The following is a 24,248-nucleotide window of genomic DNA, read 5'->3' on the forward strand; positions in this document are numbered from 1 at the left end:
GTCACCATCAAGTTGAGTTATTGTAAGAGTCAGGGTCATTGTGAGTCATTGTAAGGGTCAGTATAAAGGGGTCAGGATTAGGATAAGTCTCAGGGTTAGCTTCAGGGTCAGATCAATACCAGGTGCAGTATCAGGGAGGATCAGGGTTAGGGTTAGTTTCAGGTTAAGGAGAATAGCTGAAATCATTGTCAGAATGAGCAATATAATCAAGGTCAACGTGAGGGTAGGTTTCAGACTTGGACGAGGGCCAAAGTCAGATGTAGGGTGAAGGTAAGTGTCTGAGTTAGGGAAAGGAAGGCCAGAGTCAGGGTGAGTGTCAATGTCATTTCATTATTCAGAGATAAGGTCAGTGTGAGGTTGAAGATCAGGGTCAGTGTCAAGTACAGGATGGGGTTATTGTGAGATAAGGGGGGGATTCTGCATTAGTGTTTCTGTGAGGGTAAGGGTTAAGGTTATAGAAATGGTGAGTTTGAGACTGAAATTCAGGGAGATCAGAGTCAGATTCATGATGAAGGTCAGGTCTAAGCATGAGGGTCAGAATAAGGGTCAAGGTCAGGTGATGGACATGGATAGGGTTACGTTCAGATAGAGGGTGATCGTCAGTGTCAGGATAAGGGTGAGTATATATTTCAGGAAAAGAGCTTGAGAGTCATGGTCAGTATGTGGTTGAGGGTCAAGGTCAGAGCTAATGTTACAGTGCAAGTCAGAGTGAGAGTTAGGGTCAAGTAAGGTTTAGAGTCAAGTTTAGGATCAGGGTCAACATCAGGGTGTTTTCAGCATAGGGTGATAATCAAAGTTAGGGCATGGTCAGGGTCAGGCTAATCTTCACACTGAACCCAACACTCAGTCTGACCTTTACCATGTCTATGAATATGATTCTCACCTGATTGTGACTCTCATCCTTATCAAGGCACTGCAAATTCACACTGACTCTCAAATTCACGTTTACTCTTACCTTGACCATGAACTTTTAGACTCCCCTTTAATCTCACTCTCACCCTGATATGACCCTCATCCTGAAACTAATCCTGACGTGACTTTTACCCTGACCTTGCCTTAACCCTCATCCTGACCCCACATCTGAAGTTTAACTTCAACCTGACCCTTAACCTGACTTTGACCTTCACCAGACACTATCACCCTCACCTACACTCCGACACTTATCCTGACCCGACCTTGAATCTGACGCTCACTCTCACACGTTCTCTGACTTGTTACTCTACACCTCACCCTCTCTCTAACCCTTACCTTCACTCCATGATGATCATCATGCTGACTCTCACCATGACCCTGACCCTTATCCTGATCCCCAGCTAACGGATACATTCACACTGACTGTAAACCTGACTCCAACATTCAACTGACCACGACACTAAGTATGCATTAGACCTTCATCCTCACGTTCACACAATACAGAGCCTGAATGTTATTCTTCCCCTACCTTGACCCTGACTCTGATCCTGACACTCTGGCTGTCCCTAATGCTCACATTTATCTTGACTCTGATTCTCCTCTCACACTGACCTGTTTCATGAAATAGGTCTAGAACTTCACCTGACCTTACTTTCACCCTGATACTGACCTTGACACTCAACTTTATCCTTATCATGGTCCTTACCCTGAACATGTCCTCACTCCGATCTTCACCTTAGCTATGACATTGACCCTGAATCTCACTAGGTCCTAATCCTCACTTCGTTCTGTCCTGCCTATGATCTTTATACTTACCCTGGCATTTGTGCAGACCTTTGTGCAGACTCTGGCTTTGAACCTGATGCCTAACTTGACCCTGCCCCTACTCTCAAAGTGACTCTGACCCTCACTATCATTCTGATCCTGGCCTGAATCAGGTTCTGAAACTGACCTTACCTTATCTGTGACCCTCTTATTCACCCTTTAAAAGACCCCACCCTTCAAAATGCCTCTGTCATCCTGACACTCTCTGATCTCCCCACCCATGAGAAGTTACTCTGAAATTGACCTTTAACCTAATCCCAGTACTGGCCCTGATTTAATCCCTGGTTGACATCCTAAACTTGGCTTTGAAGTGTTCTTAACCTTTATACTTCTTTGTCTTTGACCCTGTCCTGAAACTTACCCTGCACAGAGCTTCATCCTAATCTTCACCTAGTCTTTACCCTCAAACAATGCTGACCCGCACCAGGATCCTCACCCTTTCCCTTAATCTGATCTCTCACCCTAAACCTTACCCTGAATCTGAATCTCAAATTCACCCTGACCCTCATCTGAATGTAACCCTGATCTTCACCTCAGGCTGAATCTCCTTGACTTTCACCCTGAACCAGACCTTTACCCTAACCCTGATTCTTATCCTCACCCTAAACCTGGCCTGTACCCAGCAGCCACCCTGCTCTGATTGTGATTTACACTGTAGACTACCCTTACATTGATCCTGATCCTGAACTTGACACTGAAACTTACCCAAATCTAACCTTCCCCCTCACCTTCGGCATGACCCTGACTCTTACCTTGCAACCTGACCATCAGCCTGACCACCAACCTAACCCTTTCCTTGAAATGTACACCCACACTTACTCTGATACTGACCATCATTTCTCTCGGATTCTGACTCTGTCCATCACACTTACCATGACACTCAAGCTGAATTTGACCTTGACCTTCTGAACTTCATCCCCATCCTTACCCTCTACTCTCACCATGTTTACAACCTTTATCTTTTTTTTTTTTTTTTTTTACAAACTTGATCTTTACCCACACATCTACACTGACCCAGAACTGGCCCCCAGCTCAAAATGACTATTCATTGGACACTTAATCCTGAACTTCAACCTCATACTCACCTTATCTGTCACCAGGAACCTGATATTGACCCTCAGTCTCCCCATGGCTCTCATCCTTCACCCAGACCATTGCTTTCACCCTGCACTCAACTCTGACGTTCACCATCATCTGAATTTCATTCTTATGTGAGAATGACTCTCCCCATGATGTTCATCTTGGTACTGATTCCAACCCTTACCTGTATCCTTTAAAAATTTTTTTTAAGTGTTTATTTATTTTTGAGAGAGACAGAGTGTGAATGGGGGAGGGGCAGAGAGAAAGGGAGACACTGAATACGAAGCAGGCTCCAGGCTCTGAGCTGTCAGCATGGAGCCTGCTTTGGATTCTCTCTCTCCTCCCTCTATCTCTGCCCCTCTCTTGCTCTCTCTGTCAAAATAAATAAATAAACTTAAAAAAAAAGAACTTAGTTTCTGGGTCACAGTTTGCAGCTATGAACCTAAATGCTATGACCATTGCAATGGATCTTTTAGGATTCTATTTATTACACTCTGCAAACACACTTCCATAGAGAATGATAAACACACATCAGTCATGCCTAACAAGACCAAGGAGATCAATGATCAGTGTACTTTCATAACCTTTTCCAAGGGAAAAAACAAATCAACCTATGCTTATGTTTTTAGGAGCTATTTTTGTCAAAGTTAATTGGCTTTATAGGTTACAGAACTATGTATCTTATAAAATACAGCCAGAGATTACTTTTAGAGGTGGGACAAACCTTTGAGAGTTCCTATTGGATAAAGTTTCCATTGAGAACTTTCCAGTAAGAAAATGTCAGTGAACATAGTGTGGGAGAAAATATCTTAAGACTACAGAATACTTCTGGGATGTCTGGGTGGCTCAGCTGGTTAAGCATCAGCCTTCTGGGCTCAAGTCATGATCTCATGGTTCATGGGTTCAAGTCCTGCATCGGGCTCTCTGCTGTCAGGACAGAGCTCACTTTGGATCCTCGGTCTTCCTCTCTCTCTGCCCCTCCCCTTCTCTCTCTCTCTCTCTCTCTCTCTCTCTCTCTCTCTCAAAAATAAACATTAAAAAATTTTATATAAAAAAAAATTACAGAATACTTCCTATGTGCCGGACATAGCCCAGGGTGCTATGACCACAAAGGGGTTAGTCTAGTATAATCATTAATTTAAAAAGACTCTGATATTACTACTTTGTAGCCAATAACCTGGCAGTTCACTGGAGCAGCCAATGGTCCAGGCAGAAGAATGACAACTGAATATTTTTCTGACTACACTCCTCTTTCTTACCAGAAGAAAATTAGAGAAGTAAAGCAAAAGTCCAGATATTAGGGAGAAAAGGGAAAAATGGCCATGGCTTACTTTAAAAAATAGAGCATTTTCTTGATCAAACAGAATCTTTTTTCAACTTGCCAAGCAGTTCATTGTTTTTAATCCTTCACTATAAACCCAGTACCTCCATGTCGCAGATGAAGAACTGATCTTGTCATGTCACTTCTAACTTGGTTTGTAAGCCGCATCATCAACCTCATGATGAATATTTCTTAGATAACCACAGACACCATATCCCTGAATGGACAAGGCAGATGGCTATACTACTAAACAATCAAAACTTAAGAAACACAGCCCACATTTTACACTGCAGGAGAGTAAAAGTAACTGCTCTAAAGCTATTAGCTTCCTATAAAAGCTGATTTAAGGAAGAAAAAAAATTATTGGCCAAGTTTACTTCAGTAAAGGTACTGGAGTGTCCCAAACCTGTGGCGCCCTGAGAATGACCCCAGACCCATCTTCAGCAGTTAGGACTCCTACGCTCCTTCCTCCTAAAGTTCTAATTTCAGCCCATGGGATTGTACATATCACCGGGCTTCAGAAAAACCATTATCTTGAGAAGACAAAAGGCACAAACAAAAGACAGAATTCTGCTAAATTAGCTGGCTTTCCTATTTAAATAATTTTATTGGTGAGTATTTGAGTGGCAGTCCTGAAACTTCTACATCGTTAAGTTTCTAACAGTTTGTTGCCCATAAAAAAACACAAGACGTTAGTGTGATATTTTGCTTTGTTCAAGACCAAGGTTAAATTGACAATTAAAAAATATATATATATTGGGGCACTTGGGTGGTTCAATCGGCTCAACAACCAACTCATGATCTTGGATCAGGTCATGACCTCACGGTGTGCGAGTTCTAGCCCCGCGCTGGCAGCACAGAGCCTTCTTGGAATTCTCTCTCCCTCTCCTTCTGCCCCTATCCAACTCGTGCATACAGTCTCTCTGTCACAAAATAAATAAATAAAGTTTTAAAAAATTAAAAAAGTAATATCTATATTAAATTGTATTTAGCTAACGTAACAGTGGATGTTTCCTTAAATGGTTTAGTTTTATAAAATTTTTATAGTGCAACTCATAAAGATACAATATGTCAACTCAACTGTGATTTCTGATTCTTAACTAACTTTAAAAGCTTAATTAATAAAGAAGTAATTTGATAATATTTAAGATTTAATTAATTTTTAAATGCATGTAATTTCTAAAGGAGAAATGCAAAAACTGCTAACTAGATAGAATTTTAATTTCCCTTTATTTCTTAAAATGTCACTAGATTAATAAAATATGAAAATGCTTTTAGATGATAATACATATAATTGGTTTTGCCTTTTTAAAATTTTTAAATAGTAGGAGATAAGTGCTCATACAAAGTTACCAGGATTTTTAAAATTCAGTGTATTTAAACTAAAGAAAACAATGGGTGCCTAGGTGGCTTAGTTGGTTAAGTGTTGACTTTGACTCAGGTCATGATCTCATGGTTTGTGGGTTTGAGTCCCACGTCAGGCTCTGTGCTGACAGCTCAGAGCCTGGAGCCTGCCTCGGATTCTCTATCTCCCTCTCTCTGCCCCTTCCCTTCCACCCACCCCCCCAATCTCTCTCTCTCAAAAATAAAATAAACATTAAAAAAAAAGAAAAAAAACAAAAACAATCCATCTATTTCTTCCATCACCCCAATCCCCCACCTCTGGCAACAACTGACTTGTTCTCTATATCCATGAGATTATGTATTTATTTCTATTTTTATATATATTAATATTCCATATATAAGAAAGGTCATACTGTATTTGTCTTTCTTTGTTTGACTTATTTCACTTAGCATAATGCCCTCAAGGTCCATCCTTATTGTCACAAATGGCAAGATTTCATTTTTATGGCTAAATAATATTCCTTTATGTATATGTGTATATATACATATCTATATATATATAGATAGATATGTATATATGTATATATATGTATATATACATATATATATATCTATCTATCTATATATATATATATACTATAAATTCTTTATCCATTCATCCATCAGTGGACATTTATGTTGCTCAGATATCTTGGCTATTATAAATAATGCTGCCATGAATATGGGAGTGCATATATCTTTTTCTTCCTCCCTCCTCCTGTGGGTGCATATATCTTTTCATATTAGTGTTTTATTTTCTTCAGATAAGTACCCAGAAGCAGAATTCCTTGATCATAGGGTGGTTCTATTTTGAATTTTTTTGAGGAAACTCCATACTGTTTTCCGTAGTGGGTGCACCAATTTATACTCCCACCAACAATGTATGAGAGTACCCTTTTCTCCATATCCTCACCAACACTTATTTTTAGTCTTTTTTATTTTTAACATTTTTTAAATGTTTATTTTTTAAGGAGAGAGAGGCAGAGAGTGATTGGGGGAAGAGCAGAGAGAGGGAGACACAGAATCTGAAGCAGGCTCCAGGCTCTGAGCTGTCAGCACAGAGCTTGATGCGGGACTCGAACTCACAAACCGTGAGATCATGACCAGAGCCAAAGTCGGACGTTCAACAAACTGAGCCACCCAGGCGCCCCACAGTTTTAGTCTTTTTGATACTAGCCATTCTGATAGGTGTGAGGTGATACCTCATTTGGTTTTGAAATCCATTTTTGCTGATTAATGCTGTAGAGCATCTTTTCACATACCTGTTGGATATCTGTAGTCTTCTTCTTTTTTAATGTTTTATTTATTTTAGAGAGAGTGCAAGTAGAGGAGGGGCAGAGCGAGGGAGACAGAGGATCTGAAGTGGGCTCTGCGCTGAGAGCAGAGATCCTGATGGGGGGGCTCAAACTCATGAACTGTAAGATCATGACCTGAGCCAAAGTTGGATGTTCACCCAACTGAGCCACCCAGGCGCCCCATGGATAGTCCCTTTAAAAAAAAGTTTGTTCAGATCTTCTGCCCATTGTTTAACCAGGTTTTTTTTTTCTATTGAGTTATATGAGGTCTTTATATTTTTGGATACCAGTCCCTTATCACATATTTTGATTCAGTAGATTGTTTTTCCATTTTGTTGATGGTTTTCTTTGCTATGAAGAAGCCTTTTAATTTGAGGTAGTTCTACTTACTTATTTTTGCTATGGTATCAGATTTTTAAAAATCATTGCCAAGACCTATGTCAAGGAGCTTACCACCTGTGTTTTCTTCTAGGAGTTTCATGGTTTCAGGACTTCCATTTAAGTCTTTAATCCATTTTGAGTTAATTTTGGGGTATGGTGTAAAGTAGGGGTCCAGTTTCTTTTTTTTTTTTTTTTTTTTGCATGTGGCTGTCCAGTTTTCCCAACACTATTTGTTGCAGAGGCTGTCCTTCTTTCCCTCATTGTATATTCTTGATTCCCTTGTTGTAAATTAACTGACCCGTGTAAGCATGGATTTATTTCTGGGCCCTCTATTCTGTTCCATTGATCTACGTGTTTTGATGCCAATCTCACATTGTTTTTGTTACTATAGCTTTGTAATTTAGTTTGAAATCAGGGACCAGGAAAGGTTTTAACTTTCTGTCTTCTGGGTGTTTCTTAGATCTAGAGAAAAGAAAATGTCAGTTACTTTAAAGATGGCATTGTTTTGTGTGTGGTGGTGTTGATACAAGTAGTTTACTACTTTGAGAGCATTTGGTGCAACAGTTCCACAGTGGATCAATTACACTCAAGGGTGGGCTTGGTTTGCTAATAGAGTGAGCTCGGGCCCTGGTGGTTCACAGCACTACTCTGAGTTCATCTATATATGTTTCCGTACCCCTCGTTGTACCAGGAGCATTACAATGGCAGAGAATGAAACCCAATCATACGTGTATCCCCATATGTAATTTAGAACCTAGCACAAAATAATCATGCAGCATGTTGGAAAGAAGAGGAGAAAGGAACACTCTACCTAGTTTATTTCCCTTGTTCCCCTCTCTCCAAATTTTTATCAAAAATGAGATAATTTGGGGCACCTGGGTGGCTCAGTTCATTGAACGTCCGACTTTGGCTCAGGTCATGAGCTCATGGGTTCATGAGTTTGAGCCCTGTATCAGGCTCACCACTGTCAACACAGAGCCACATGTCTCTACCTCTCCCCAATTCTCACTCTCTCTCTGAAAAAAAAAAAAAAAAAAAAAAAAAAAAAAAAAGTTGACCTAATGATGCAATGCTAGAATTCCTGGCCTTACAGCTGGAAGCTTACATGAAAATATCAAGAAGAGTTATTTGATGGAGCTTGCGGCCAAAAATACCCATACTGCTTATTCCTGAAGGTTCATCTTTTTGGATTTCCAGAGTTTTCTGTTTTTACGAGAACTTACTAAAATGCCGATAGTCCAGGACGAGCTAGGATATTGTCTGTTGTGTTCACCATCGTACCATGTCATCAAAGACATTGCTTTTCATTTTATATTCCTGGTCAGACCAGTGCTTAGAATGCAGTAGGAGTTCAGGATAGTTGCGTTGAAGAAATGACTTTCTGGTACCAGCTCTGGTCTCTGCTGGCTGTTGCTTTAAAGGGCCTGATGGTGTTTCAGTACTAGATTAGCAGTGTCCGCCTGCACAGTCAGGCAAAGTCAGGGCTTTTGTAACATTTTCTTCCTACCTTAGCTGTCAGCTAACACTTTAGACAGTTGGCAGCAAAGAGGAAGACTATGGTACTAGAAGGTGGGAATGTGTATTGACTAGCAGGACTAAAAGTGCTCTGAGATGGAAACGAGAATCCTGGAGAACAGATTCTGCAGCTTCTATATTGGCTGACTACCTTGGTGGAAAGGGAGAATTTCAAGCTTTTCTTATTTGCCAGTTTTTTGTTTGTTTGTTTTAGTTCTCCCACAAATTAGAAGGGTAGGTTGTACAATGCAAATAGTGTTTTAACATTTTAGTAATTGAATGAAGGCAGTGATGCACAACCACAAGGTCTTCACATTTATTTACTGAGATTGTGCATGCCCTGTGTTAATTTCACACTTTTTGCAAATATATTCCTCCTTGCATTAGAGAGAGACAGAAAATGCCTTGTTGAGGCTCAGAGATAAAGGAGTGATGTTAAAGAACAAAGAAACGGATTTATAATTCCCTGTCCTAAGAGCCTCATATCTTTCTCTGGTTAGGAAGCAGGTGCTGTCATAATTTTTCTAAAGCCAGATTATCTCAACGCTTTGTGTCCAAAATCAGAATGGGGATATTTGCAGGGTTTTTTTTTTTTTTTTAATTAAGAGCTTGAAGAGAATTTGAGGGGTAGAGGAGAACTTGTATGGCATAAACACAAAGGTTCTTATACTTCTCCTCACTCAAAGTTACAATACGAATGTTATCACTGCTGTCTAAAACCCCACGAATTTGCATCTGGAATGGGGTATGCTTTGTTGCATTCGTGAAGGGCAGTTTCTTGTCACATTGCCACACGTGCCGTCTGAGGTACGAGAACTCAGTGCTTCACTTGTTCTTCCTTCCCACCTTCCTGATCAATGGAGGCAGCCCACGGCCTCATGCAAGAATCATTCGTTCATTCACTCAACAAATATTTAGCCTTGGGTCAGCACTCAAGTTACAAAATCAGCTAATGGCATTTGTTTCTAAAAGCATCTGTCTCAGTCTGGGTTTCTTGTAAAATAGACCCTGACCCAGAGACTTGGGTTCAGGTAGTTTTTTGGGAGAGACACTTCCTGGAAACACAAAGAAGAGGAAAAAGTGAGACAGGAAAGGACAAAAAGTTACAAGGTTGACATAAAATAGCTGTAAGCAGTGGGGCCGAATTCTCCTGGGGAACCTCCGGGAAACATCAGAGCAAAGGCTGGGGCATTTCTTTATCCATTTATCTTGATCGTGCCTGCAAATCTCCTGTGGTGCCAAAGAGAAGACTCAGGGAGAGAATAAGAGACTGTGATTCCCGAGTTGGTGTATTGTCAGGGACTGCCGAACTTAGAGGAGCCAAGGACATATGGGGCAGTGCATCAGTAGCACTGACTACCGAATCCTTGCCTTCTCTACTAGGTTCATTTTGGAACTAACAAACTTAAGACTGCGGTATAGGTCAGTGCCACCATATGTGGTTGTGTAGGATATGCACTGTACAACTCCAGGGGTTGTCATTCATATAGAATGCAGCGTAACTTTTGTCCCCCAGAGCTGGGCAATGAAAAAACTCTGTAAGACATTCACATGTATTACAGTGTAATTGGTATCCCTTGGAACCTGTAGTGCACAATCTGGAAAGCCGTGCACGCGGTTTCTCTTATAAGAACATCTTCCTGTGAAGGGTAGATATTATTTTTGAGATCAAAAAAATTAGTATAGGGGCGCCTGGGTGGCTCAGTCGGTTGAGCGTCCGACTTCAGCTCAGGTCACGATCTCGTGTCCCTGAGTTCGAGCCCCGCGTCGGGCCCTGGGCTGATGGCTCAGAGCCTGGAGCCTGCTTCCGATTCTGTGTCTCCCTCTCTCTCTCTGCCCCTCCCCCGTTCATGCTCTGTCTCTCTCTGTCCCAAAAATAAATAAAAAAAAGTTAAAAAAAAAATTTAAAAAAAATGTTAAAAAAAATAAAAAAAATTAGTATAAAGCATTTCTGTTTTTTGTTTATTTGTTTTTTTGTTTTAAGCATTTCTGAATAAAATAGACTTCAGTTAACATATTTGCAGCAGCCCAGCAGTAGTTACAGGTTCTAAATGACATTTAGGCTCCAGAGACCCCGTAGGCTTTAAATTAACACTGTTTACCTAGTTGTTTAGGTGGACGGATATAGGACCACATGCAGAGCAGCTGTGCCTCATTGGGAAGGCCAACTGCTACTCAGATTCCCAGCTCTGTGACCTTCCTCACCTACACAGGACATGTACAGCTGCCACACGTACAAGATATGAGTGTGTCCCCTTAGCACAGAGGGGCTGCAGCCTCTCTCAGTTTCCCACCACTCCCTGTCACCATGCTAGTCTAGTTCAAGGCTCTTCCATTCGCAGTGTGGTCCCCACAGTTAGAGGTTTTACTGTAAACGAGGCAGATATAACCTTCCCTATTGTCTCTTAATTTGTCGTTTGTAATGAGACAGTTCTATCGGAAAATAGTCTCTGAATTTGTTTTAAAGGCACATCTGGGTTCAGCCCAGGGCCTGATGTTGACATTTCACTCGAAATACTCTCCATGATTCTTTGATGAATGAGAACACAGTGCATACACAACAATTCCTCTCATCTCTAAATTCTTGCCCAAAGCAAGTGGCATATGTTGTGAATTTCCATGTAAATAAATCCATAGTTAAGACCAAGTTGTAAAAAAAATTACAAACAAGTCTCATTGTTAATTATAGAGTATTCGAAAAGAAGATAAACACACAATGTGGATTTTAGAAATATATTTCTCAACTTAATCTTAAATCTTGATCACAAGTCCTGTCCCAATTTTCTTGTCCACCTGAGCTGTCTTTTGGGCTGTTTTTTTTTTTTTTAATTTTAAAAAGGTGTATTTATTTATTTTGAGAGAGACAGAGACAGCATGAGTGGGTGAGAGGCAGAAGACGGAGAGAGAGAATCCCAAGCAGGCTCTGAGATGCCAGTGCAGAGCCCTACACCCCCGAAACATGAGGTCATGACCTGAGCCGAAACCAAGAGTCAGATGCTTAACCTACTGAGCCACCCAGGCGCCCCTAGAGGACTATTTTAGAAGTTGAGGAGGAACAGAGGCAGAAAAGAAGGGCACAATAGGTCACCTACTACTGCCATTGATCAGTTGTTTCACGACAGAAGTAGTTCTACCTGGTTTTCATGAACTAAAAATTCATTCTTTGTAGGCGTGAAGTAGGCGTACTATGGGTGTTTGGTTAAGCACAGGATTCTCTGAGCACTTACTGAGGATTAACTTACATATCGCATGGGAAAAGACTATAATTGAAGCACTATGGAAACATTACTTCTAAGGGATTAGTTAATGGTATTCTTACATTTTTGAGAGTTATTTTAAATCATTCTTTCCCCAGGGGCGCCTGGGTGGCTCAGCTGGTTGAGCATCCAACTTCAGCTCAGGTCATGATTTCGTGGTTCGTGCATTCATGCCCCGCGTCGGGCTCTGTGCTGACATCTCAGAGCCTGGAACCTGCTTCAGATTCTGTGTCTCCCTCTCTCTCTGCCCCACCCCCACTCATGCTCTGTCTGCCTCTCTCTCAGAATAAATAAACATTAAAAAAATTGTTTTAAATCACTCTTTCCCCAGATTTACTATGACAAAAACCTAGGTTTTTCTTTGATCTTCTCATTTCTGCAAGCAACATATGATGTCATGGATGACCATCATGTCTTTTAAAGTTTTTTTTTTAATGTTTATTTTATTTATTTTGAGGGGGGCGGGAAATGAGTAGAGGAGGGGCAGAAAGAGGGAGCTTGAACTCAACAAACGGAGATCATGACCTGAGCAAAAATCAAGAGTCGGGCACTTAACCAACTAAGCCACTGAGGCATCCTGACCGTCACGGCTTTTAAAAGAGAGATGCTCATCTGCTGTTGTGAAATGGCCAATCTATTGTCCACAATGACACTACAGAACTAGTTTCTCATCCCCCTGATTGGATTCACCTGTGTTTTTGAGCAAACTCATTTCTTGAAAGGAAATCATGGCAGGCCATTGGTAGTGAACTCTGGGAGAATCAGGGATCAGGGAAATCAGGATAAAGATTGCTCCATGGGTTCTACATGTTCTCTTCTTGCCAGGAACACATACTCCAAATTGACATCCTTCATTTTCCTACTATCTTCCACGAAGAATAGTTCTCGGGGGCAGGGCAAGAGGAGAAGGGGATCCTGAAGATTTCAATAGTGTTACTAATCCTCTAGTATTGGTCTCCAGGACCGTTTGGTGCCCACTGCCCCTTCTTAATGCACATTAGCCTTGTTACAGTACTGAAGATGCACTTGGGTCAGACATTTCCTTAATTCCCTTCCCTCATTTCTCTCTCCTTTCTTCCCTTCACTCCAACGTTTGAGCTCAACTTTGTATCTGGCACTGAGTACACAGTTGTGAACTTGATAAACATTGTCCTCATGTTAATGGATTTTATAATCTCGTGTGGGAGAAAGGTGTTAAGGGAGCACACAAATATAGGATTACAAGTTATGACAAGTGCTGGGGAAAATGTATGACACTCTGGGAGAAAACTGGTGGGAGCTGGGTGACGTGAAGAGAAGACAGCCTCTAAGCCTCATTAACTGAGCCCTCATGGAAGGTCACGTAAGAAGGAGAAATGTAGGCATGGGGGTTAGGCATGTGCGAAGGCCCTGAGACTGAAGATACGAACAGGATCAACTCATCTGAGGCACCAAAAGCCCTCAGTGTTGCTAAAGCTTCATTAGCAAAGAAAATGGACTGGCAGGCCATGAAGTTGAAGCACTAGCTAGAGGCCAGATCATATAGGCTAAAGGGAAAAATAGAAAATGCCTGCTGAGAAATACAACTTGGAAGAGGAAAAAAGTAAACATTAACAAAGGATGTGGGACTGCATTTGAGCGACACATTACTCTGCAGGTAGTACTGTGTTCTTTTGTAATTATTTAGGGGAACTGTGGCTATTTTGCAATGTTAGCAGCATTGAACTTGAGAAATGAATGACAAAGGTATAAGCTCCCTTTTTTCAAGATCCTTTGAACTCTAAGCAGGTTCACCTGAGAAAGATCAAAAAGATTGCTGTTTGGCCTGTAGCATTAAGCCTAGAATGTTCCTTTAGGACACATGCTGCTAGCTCCAAAGAATAAAAGGTTGTGCCCTTTTGAACACAGGACTGTTGTTTGTTTGGCAGAAGGTAACAAAGAAAAAGACCATGGTGCCACAGAGCTGTTTGGAAAGCTTGCAATGAGGAAGGTATAAAATGGTAAACTGAGTCGAGATAGGTATGTGAGGAGAGAGTTGGTGAATGGAAATTTGAAACCATAAATATTCTTTAAAACTTTTTTAATGTTTATTTGTTCTTGAGAGAGAGAGAGAGAGAGAGAGAGAGAGAGAGTGGGGGAGGGGCAGAGAGAGAGGGAGCCACAGAATTCAAAGCAGGCTCCAGGCTCTGAGCTGTCAACACAGAGCCCCGACAGGGGGCTCAAACTCACAAATTGTGATTTCATGACCTGAGTGGAAGTCGGACACTTAACCTACTGACCCACTCAGGTGCCCCAATAGTATTCTTTAAAAATTTCCCAGTGAATGCTCAGGGGCTCTGTGTTGTGTCTCCTTCTTTCTAGCAACTCTGACCTATGAGGCAAAATGGCATTGAAGGGATAGGGGGAACTTTGGTGATTGGTTGATTAAAAAATGTGGCGCCTCAGGTTTTTTTTTGTGAGACTGAGATGCATTTCACCTTTGAAATGGAATATATTAAAGACATTCTCTCTCCTATGAAGAAAAGGTGTCTTGCTTATGGTGGTTATATATACATAACATAAAAATGACCCTTTTAACCATTTTAAGTGAATACTTCACTGGCAGTAAGTACATCCACACAGTTGTGCAACCATCACTGCCATCCATCTCTAGAACTTTTTCATCTTCCCCAACTGAAATTATGTACCCATTAAACACTAACTAACCATCTCCCTCTGCCCCCTCCTGGCTCTTGGCAACCAACATTCTACTTTCTGTCTATCAATTTGACTATTCTAGGCACCTCCTGTAAGCAGAATATAGTATTTGTCCTTTTGTAACTGGCTTATTTCATTTAACATAACATCTTCAAGGCCATCTATGCTGTGCCATGTGTCAGAATTTCCTTCCTTTTTTTTTTTTTAATTTTTTTTTAACGTTTATTTATTTTTGAGACAGAGAGAGACAGAGCATGAACGGGGGAGGGTCAGAGAGAGGGAGACACAGAATCCAAAACAGGCTCCAGGCTCTGAGCTGTCAGCACAGAGCCCGACGCGGGGCTTGAACTCACTGACCGCGAGATCATGACCCGAGCCGAAGTCGGCCGCCTAACCGACTGAGCCACCCAGGTGCCCCAGAATTTCCTTCCTTTTTAAGGCTAAATAAAATATCATTGTATGTTTACATCACATATTGTTTATCCACAATTGTTGACATTTGGGTTGGAGAAAAAGTGTCTTAATATCAACATGATTTTTTTTTCTTACATTATCTCACTTTTCTTCTTTTCCTTTCTCTGAACTTTCCCTTGCCTTCTCTTGCCTTCCCTTCCCTTCCTTTTCCTTTCCTTTTCTCTCTGTCTCTCTCCTTGGCTAGAAGCTAGATAGAATGTGACTAAAGGTTATTATCACTGGGAATCTCAAGGGCTAGTACAATGACTTCCTTTTTTATTTTATTTTTTAAGTTTATTTATTTATTTTGAGAAACAGAGAGCAGGGGAGGGGCAGAGAAAGGGAGAGAGAGAAAATCCCAAGCAGGCTCCATGCTGTCAGCCCAGAGCCCAATGTGGGGCTCAATCTCATGAACCATGAGACCATGACCTCAGCTGAAATCAAGAGACAGATGCTTAACTGAGTCACCTTTTTTAAAAAAATTATTATTATAGTAGACTTTTTTTTAGACGAGTTTAGGTTCATAGGAAAATTGAGCAAAAAGTACAGAGTTCCCATATATTCCCCATACCTCTCCCCAGCCCATCCACATCCCCACTGGAGTGGTAAAATTGTTAAAATTGATGAACCTTCACTGAAACATTACGATCATCCCAAATCCATGGTCTATATAGGGTCAATTCCTCTTGTCATTGTATATTCTCTGGGTTTGAAAAAATGTATTATGATTTGCATCCATCATTACATTATCATACTAATTTATTTCACGGCCCTAAAAATCCTCTGCACTCAGTCCATTCATTCCTCCCTCTTCCTAACCTCTGGTAACCACCGATCTTTTACTGCTCCATAGTTTTGCCTTTTGCAGAATGTCATATAGTAATTGGAATCATATAGTATGTAGCCTTCTTGGATTGACTTCACTCACTTAATAGTCATTTAAGGTTGCTGCATGTCTTTTCATGGCTTAACTCATTTATTTTTACTGCTGAATAGCATTCCATTGTCCGGATAGACCACAGGTTATTTATCCGTTCACCTACTAAAGGACATCTTGGTTTTTCCAAGTTTTGGCACTTGTGAACAAAACTGATGTAAACATTCATGTGCAGGTTTTTGTGTGAACACAAGTTTTCAACTAATTTCAGTAAATACGAAGCAGTGCAATTACCAGATCAAATGTTAAGACTATGTTTAGCTTTGTAAGAGACGGCCAAACTGTTTTCTGAGGTGGCCATAAATTCCTTTTGGGTTTTGTTGTTTTTCTTTAAGAAACCAGGAGTCCAGGCTCAATTATAATACCTACATCACAGGTGACAGCTTGTATTAAGTGGGAAAGTAAGTGGGGAAACGGCCAGTCATCTCATAGGGCCTGATATAAAGTGATTGCAATTTCTTTTACTTATGCAGAGCTGTCCAGGTGAACTGGACAGGGGGTTATGGAGTCAGCAGGAGGTTTATATGACTGGTTCAGCCATTCATTACCCAAGATATAATTTTGAAGACATTTTGCAGAGATAAAGGAGAGGAAGGGAGAGGAGGGGTGTTTTTGAAGGTAATGGTTTGCTTCAAAGATAAATGAGAAATTAAGAGGCAGGCTTCTTAAACTAGCATATTGTAAGAATCATGGAGGGGCGCCTGGGTGGCTCAGTTGGTTGGGCGGCCAACTTCGGCTCAGGTCATGATCTCACGGTCTGTGAGTTCGAGCCCCGCATCGGGCTCTGTGCTGACAGCTCAGAGCCTGGAGCCTGTTTCGGATTCTGTGTCTCCGTCTCCCTGACCCTCCCCCGTTCATGCTTTGTCTCTTTCTGTCTCAAAAATAAATAAACGTTAAAAAAAAATTAAAAAAAAAAAAGAATCATGGAACCTTGATAAAAAAAATGAAACTGGTAGGGTAAGATATTTATATGAGAAAAAGGGGATTATGGACACCCAGTAGGTGTTTATTTAGCACTTGCTGATTGAATTGATTTGAGGAATAATAAAGTTGTGCTTATTATGTGGTTTAATGGTGACATTTCTCTTTAAGTTTCCTATAATGGGAAGATCATGAACCCCATTTATGTTTTCCCATTATCCTCTACTGTAAAGAAAAAACAGCTCAATTTGCCCTTGAATATAACAATAGTGAGTGACTGAGAAAAATCATTTGCTGTCCCCATCTGTGTCACAAGGGTGACCTGTAACTATTTGTTGCCACTTCAACAGAGGGGAGTGATTACACCAAGGGCACTTCTGTATTATATTTCAGTGTGACAGGCTTGCCAAACTGATGGGCAGTAAATGCACAAGGCATAAGGTTTGAAGATAATTTCCACGTCTGATAGGGTGGAGCTCTTTGTCAGAGAATGCAAAAATTAGCTGAACAAATTTCATCCTGATTATTTTTGTACATATCTTGGAAACCTAGCTATAGCTTCCCGTTGGGTCAAATATGGAACAAAATCCAATTATGGCAGATAATTTATTCACTCTTTCTAAAGTCTAGACAGGTTTATATCAACTTGCTCATGGAAAAAGGTAAAGAAATTAAGCAATGTCAAGTGAGGGGCTGTCACAGTTAGAGATAGGTTAGCAACAAGAGATTCAAATCATGATAGTAGTCACAGCAGTAGTAATTATTCATTAGACATGAACAGTAATGCAAAGAGAAAACAGAAAGATCATTTTTAATGTACCCAAAGATAATCAACGATCATGCAGATTTTTTCATGTGCATTTGCAAATTATATTTTGCCTCTAAGATTGCCGCCAATGATTCCTCCTGCCTCTGTTCATTTCCTTGTGTAATCCCCTCCCCCTGAGTGTGGGCTGGTAAAGTTTACGGGATGTCAACTCAGAGGTCAGATGACCAAGTTTGCAGCTTCTAGCCTGGGTGTTCTCTTTCAGTCTTGCTTGCTTGCTCCCTCTGATGAGAGCCAGGGGCCATGTTGCAAGCTCCCGTATGGAAACACAAATGTGGCAAGGAACTGAGGAAGGCATCCAGCCGGTAGACAGTGAAGACTTGAGCCCTTCAATCCCATATCCTGCAGGGAACTGGCTCCTGCCAACACCCACGTGAGTGAGCTTGGAAGTGGATCCTCCCCCACTTGAGCCATCGGATGGAATTGCAGCCCTGGTGGCAGAATGACAGCAGTCTCATGAGAGACTTTGAGCCAGCCTATGTGTAGCTGGGTAATATTCAGATATTGGACCCAAAGAAATTCTGAGACCGTAAATGTTTGTTGTTTTAAGCTGCCAAGGGTTGGGGTAGTTTGTTATGTAGCAACAGATAATTAATACATGTAAGTTTACAAAAATTGGATTGGGGCACCTAGGTGGCTCAGTTGATTAAACATCTGATTCTTGCTTTTGGCTCAGGTCATGATCTCATGGTTTGAGAGTTTGAGACCCACATTAGGCTCTCTGCTGCCAACACAGAGTCTGCTTCGGATCCTCTGCCACCCCCTCCCTCTGCTCCTCTCCCACATATGTGTGTGCGAGTGTGTACACATGTTCTCTCTCTCTCCTTGTCTCTCTCTCAAAAATAAGCAGGAAAAAAATTGGATCACATTGTCTTTCATCAGCCAGAGTTTTATCAGCAAAAAGAGGGCACCCAATTGGGATTTTTGAGCAGAACTGTGCACCATGTTAAGAATATCAGTTAGGTATGAAAGAAGCAGCCAGGGCTTATAACATTATGAAAAATCCATTATCATCCATAGACCTGAAGAAGGAAGGGAAGGAAACTGTGTTAGAAGAGGCCAAAAAAAGGGGAGCCACAGAGGGAAAGTTGTCTTACAGGAGATTTGTCCAGGGACACACCACCTGTCAGAGTTGGGTCAAGGCAGGGAGCAAGCAGAGAAGAAATACCCTGGCATCGTTCTTTTGCCATCCTCAGATTGCCCATGACTGTTACTGGCCAAACCCAGCTGGAAACCAGAGGGCAGTCCCTAGGGGTCAGCGCCCTAGGACAGAAAACAAGGCAGAGAAGTCAGAGAATAGATTTGCTGAGGCATAAAGAGAAAAACCAGCATATGCCCATGCTCTTGTGCAATTATTTTTATGTTTATCATCTTTCTGTATCATTAACGATTCGTCTCCATTATGGTTTTATTTATTTAAATTTTTTTTCTTTTTAATGTTTATTTATTTTTGAGAGAGAGAGAGACAGAGCACAAGCAGGGGAGGAGCACAGAGAGAGGGAGACACAGAATCCGAAGCAGGCTCCAGGCTCTGAGCTGTCAGCACAGAGCCCGATATGGGGCTTGAACTCACAAACTATGAGATCATGACCCGAGCTGAAGTCAGACGCCCAACCCACTGAGCCACCCTGGAGCCCCTACGTCGTGCTTTTAAATAGCTACACATGAGACCTATTACAAATTATCTCAGCCACATACGGATGAACATTTTTAGATGTATGAAAAAATTGTCCTTTTGCTATGGTAAGCAGCGAAGTGAATATCCTTATAGTTCTATTTCTATGGATTAAAAAAAAAGTTCCTTCGAGCACAATGCAAGAAGTAGAAATAATTAAGGACAAAGAACATTTTTAAAAGGATTTTGATACATTTTGCCATATTACTCACCAGAAAATCTACTATACTCTCCCTCTGGGAAAAAATCTTTGCCTATTTGATAAGATTTTAAAAATAGGCTTTACGGGGCAGTCTGGTTGTTTTAGTAGGTAGAACATGTGACTCTTGATCTCAGGGTTTTAAGTTCAAGCCCCACGTTGGGTGTAAAGATTACTTAAAAAAAAAATCTTGGGGCACCTGGGTGGCTCAGTCGACTAAACTTCGAATTCTTGATTTTGGCTCAGGTTATGATCTCATGGTTCATGGGATCGAGCTCTGAGTCAGGCTCTGCGCTGATGGCATGGAGCCTGCTTGGGAGTCTCTCTCTCCCTCTCTCTCTCTCCTCCTCCCCTGCTTGTGCTCTCTCTCTCTCTCTCTCAAAATAAATAAATAAACATTAAAAGAATAAAATAAATCTTTACCTGAAAAATGCTTTATTGTTTTTTAATTTTCATTTTGGTACTACTAGTAAATTTAAAATACTCTCCTCATGTTCATTAGCTACTTGTATTTCTTCCTTTATGAACTTTGCCCATTTTTTCCATTTGTATTAGTCTTTCTCTTATTGATTTATAGGAGGTATTTAATGTTAAGGATTCATTGTTGTCATATATACTGTAAATATTTTCCTTAGTATAAAAAAAAGTCACGCATAGAACCTGTTTCTTTACCTAAATAATATTAAATATTAAATATTTAATTTAATAGTATTAAAATGTTTACCTTTTAAAACCTATTTCAATAGTTTAATTATGTCAAGTAAAAGTTTTAAGCCATTTGGAACAGTATTTGGAGGTAAAGCATGAAACAAGGATGAAAAATTATTTTCTTCTAAATGTGTGCTTGACTGTCCCCACACCGTTTATTGAGAGGACCATCTTTTTTTTTTTTTTCTCACTGATTTGAAATGGAAAGACAAAGCCACATGGCAAGTATACTTTTTTTTTTTCAATATATGAAATTTATTGTCAAATCGGTTTCCATACAACACCCAGTAGTATACTCTTGATTCTACTACTTAAAGGAAAACAGGCTTTTAAAATGAGCCTTTTTGCATTTTTCATTGGACTTCCTTTCCATTACATGTATTTGCTATCCTTTACAGATGGGTTAAAATACCTCCATGGATACTTTTACTGAACGTGATTCTATGACCTCATTTTTTTTTTAATTTTTTTTTTAACGTTTATTTATTTTTGAGACAGAGAGACAGAGCATGAACGGGGGAGGGTCAGAGAGAGGGAGACACAGAATCTGAAACAGGCTCCAGGCTCTGAGCTGTGAGCACAGAGCCCGAAGCGGGGCTCGAACTCACGGACCGCGAGATCATGACCTGCACCGAAGTTGGCCGCTTAACCGACTGAGCCACCCAGGCGCCCCTGACCTCATTTTTTAATAAAAATCTGCAACAGTGGCCTGGAGATTGGGCCTAGTGCTGCCTGAACATTATGTCCTTCGTCTCCCAAGTTAGGCCTAATGTGTTTTTTGAGGTATGTTTTTTGACTTACTGTAAATTCTTATAAACGCTATAGAGATTTGAGAACTTGTTTAAAAGTAAACTTGGCTTATGGTGGTAGATTTAATTAAAGAAGACAGTGTTACCATGTAATTTCTCATGTTTAATGCAAATCAGCACTTACCTAATTTCCGGTGTCTCTTCACATTGAAGATTCGAGGACATATCATACCTGCAGTGTGGTGACAATGATGATGCATTGAAATACTCCATTTAAAAGGTATGTTCAAGGGGTGACAGATATTTCTTTCTTTTTTTTTTTTTTAACTTTATTTTTAGAGAGAGAGCACCCATGTGCTTGCATGTGAGCAGGTAGGGGCAGAAGGAGAGGGAGAATAATTTCAAGCAGGCTCCATGCCCAGTGCAGGGCCCATGACCCTGGGATCATGACCTAAGATAAAATCAAGGGTCAGATGTTCTATCAACTGAGCTACCTGGGCACTCTGGTGACATATTTTTCTGCTAGCATTTTATGAAAAGGAGGTCCCGGGTCATGTTGTAAGATCCGTGTCTCCAAGAGGGCTTCTAGTGGCATCATGAAATACTTGGCGAAGCTTTCACCTTTGTACAAAAGGAGAGAATGTCACATTTCTTCTTGATTCTAGAAGGCATCCAATGAATTGTATTACCTTCCAAGTTACCGGAAAATGGCATCAACATAATTTCTTCCTACATAGTTGAAGACAGTCATCACAGTGAAGAGGAAAAGAGTTTCTCCTTAATTTTAGAACCAAAGAAGTACTGTCTCAAAATTAAAATCAACAGTCTGGGTTAAATTCTTTCTTAGGGGAAGAGTTGCATCTAAGACTTCCAAAATCATCAGTAACTGGAAAGAACATCTGTTTTCTCTTAGGGAGGTATGATAGTGTGTATCACAAAGTACATGTGCACCTCAATAATTTATCAATCTCTCATTCATAACATTCAGACTCTATAACATTAATGGGAAAGTACTGAATAAATTTCATATCTTCTACAAGTCAGGCAGTGGACTCAGTCCTTTCCATGAATATATTATTAAAAAATCTCCATCCAGGTAGACAAATATGTTATTTTAGTCAATGTTATTGAGGTATAACCTACATACAGTAAAACGCATCCATTTAACTCATGTAATTAAAAACAATAAATTGTGCAATTCAATGCATTTTTGTAAATGTATTGCATATATAGAACATATACCCAAGCAGTGGCCACCACAATAATGATACAGAATATCTCTATCACCAAAAAGTACTCTTTGGTGTCTCCTTTGGAACCCGTTCCTTGCCTCCACTCCAGGGCCTTGAAACCTCTAGTCTGTTTTGTTGCTATAATTTTATCTCTTCTGGAATTTCATATAAGTGTGATGGACACATGTTTTCATTTCTCTTGTGTAAATACCTAAGAGGCACATTGGAAAGCTAGGGGGTGGGGGACAAAAAGCATTTGGGGAGGTAGAAAATTATAGGTGGAAATTTAAAAAAAAAATGGGAATAGAGAGAAAGGATCTCCTCAGGACCTCAGACTGGCCTCACAGAAGCCACCCTTTCCTGGAGTCATGCAACAGGTCCTGGGTGGGCTACTGCTGCCGTGTAGGTCAGGGACCATCAACCTTCTCGGGCTGTTCGCAGGCATCTGCTGCCATCGGAGATTACAATGAACACATCAGTCTGGATGTTAACTGTTCTAAGGAGGTAGCCACTGCCATCCATGGGGCCATCATCCTGGCCATGTTTTCTGTTGTCCCCGTGTGGCGAGGCTCTTGGGGGAACAAGACTGGCAAGCCCCACACTGTCCCATGCAAGATGACCGGCCGCTGTGGCTCTGTGCTAGTTCCCCTCATCCTCATCCCCAGAGGCCCTGGCATTATCTCAGCCCCTATGCCCAAGAAGCTGATGCTGATGGCTGGCATTGAAGACTGCTACACCTCAGCCAGGAGCTGCATTGCCACGCTGGGCAACTTCACCACGGTCACTTTTGGTGCCATTCCCAAGACCTACATCTATCTCCCTCCCACCTCTGGAAAGAGACTGAGTTCACCAAGTCTCTCTATCAGGAATCCACCGACCGTCTTGTAAAGATCCACACCACGGTCTCCAGGCAGGGGTACGGCCACCACCTAGTTTTATACAAGAAAAATGAAGTGAATTAGAGCTTGTGGGGGAAAAAAAATGCAACAAAAACATATACAAAACAATAAGAGGGGCATTGGTTTCTGTAGTGGTCGTACCATATTACATTCCTAGCATGTATGAGGTGCTCTTCATTCTTGCCACAATACTTGGCCTTTGGGGGCTTTCTGATTGTTGTCACTGTAGTGAGTAGGTCCCTGGATCTCAGTAGAATCTTCACTTGCATATCTCTGATGCGGTATTCAGTTTCCATCGTGACACTCCATGATTCTCACCTGCTGGTATTCATTCATGTCTCTGTTTAGTACAATCCCATAAAAAGTAGGGATGGCCTGTGGTAACAAATAGCTATTGCAGGGGCGCCTGGGTGGCTCAGTCGGTTAAGTGTCTGACTTCAGCTCAGGTCGTGATCTTGCAGTTTGTGAGTTCGAGCCCTGCTTTGTTCTCTGTGCTGACAGCTTGAGCCTGGAGCCTGGTTTGGTTTCTGTGTCTCCCACTCTCTGCCTCTCTCTCTCTCTCAAAAATAAATAAACATTAAAACACACACACACACACAAATAGGCTATTGCAGGTATGACCACTGAGTGACTTCTCTGATCATGGAAAACATTTTAGTTTCTTTGTTGTTCTCCCTTAGATCACTCACTCTGGGGAAAACCAGCTGCCATATTCTCACGACACTCAAGCAACCCTATGGAGAAGTTTCTGTCACAAGGAACTGGGCCACTTGCCAAGAGCTGGCACTAATTTGCCAGTCACGGGAGTGAGCGATTTTGTAAGTGGATCCTCCAGTTCCAGTCAAAGCTTCAGCTATATCCCTAGCTGATGACTTGACTGCAGACCTATGAGGGACACCCTGAGACCAAACCCCTCAGCTGAGGCATTCTTGGATACCTGTCCTACAGAAATTGTGTTGAGAGGCCTAAGAAAATTAAAACTTAAAAGCTTAAGTTACGGGAAA

The 24,248-nt window shown here is 41.1% G+C and overlaps 1 protein-coding gene across 1 annotated transcript in view; it reads left to right on the plus strand.

Moving 5' to 3' along the window:
* The window catches only part of LOC125930363 (40S ribosomal protein S2-like), a 34,384-nt gene extending 11,077 nt beyond the window's left edge, over nt 1-23,307 (plus strand). Inside the window, 2 exon segments of the mRNA XM_049642234.1 lie at nt 22,787-23,168; nt 23,171-23,307. Coding sequence (XP_049498191.1) covers nt 22,787-23,168; nt 23,171-23,307 — 519 coding nt within the window.
* The last annotated feature ends 941 nt before the right edge of the window (nt 23,308-24,248 follow it).

The sequence above is a fragment of the Panthera uncia genome, chromosome A2 (assembly GCF_023721935.1).
Source record: "Panthera uncia isolate 11264 chromosome A2, Puncia_PCG_1.0, whole genome shotgun sequence".
NCBI classification, from domain to species: Eukaryota; Metazoa; Chordata; class Mammalia; order Carnivora; family Felidae; genus Panthera; species Panthera uncia.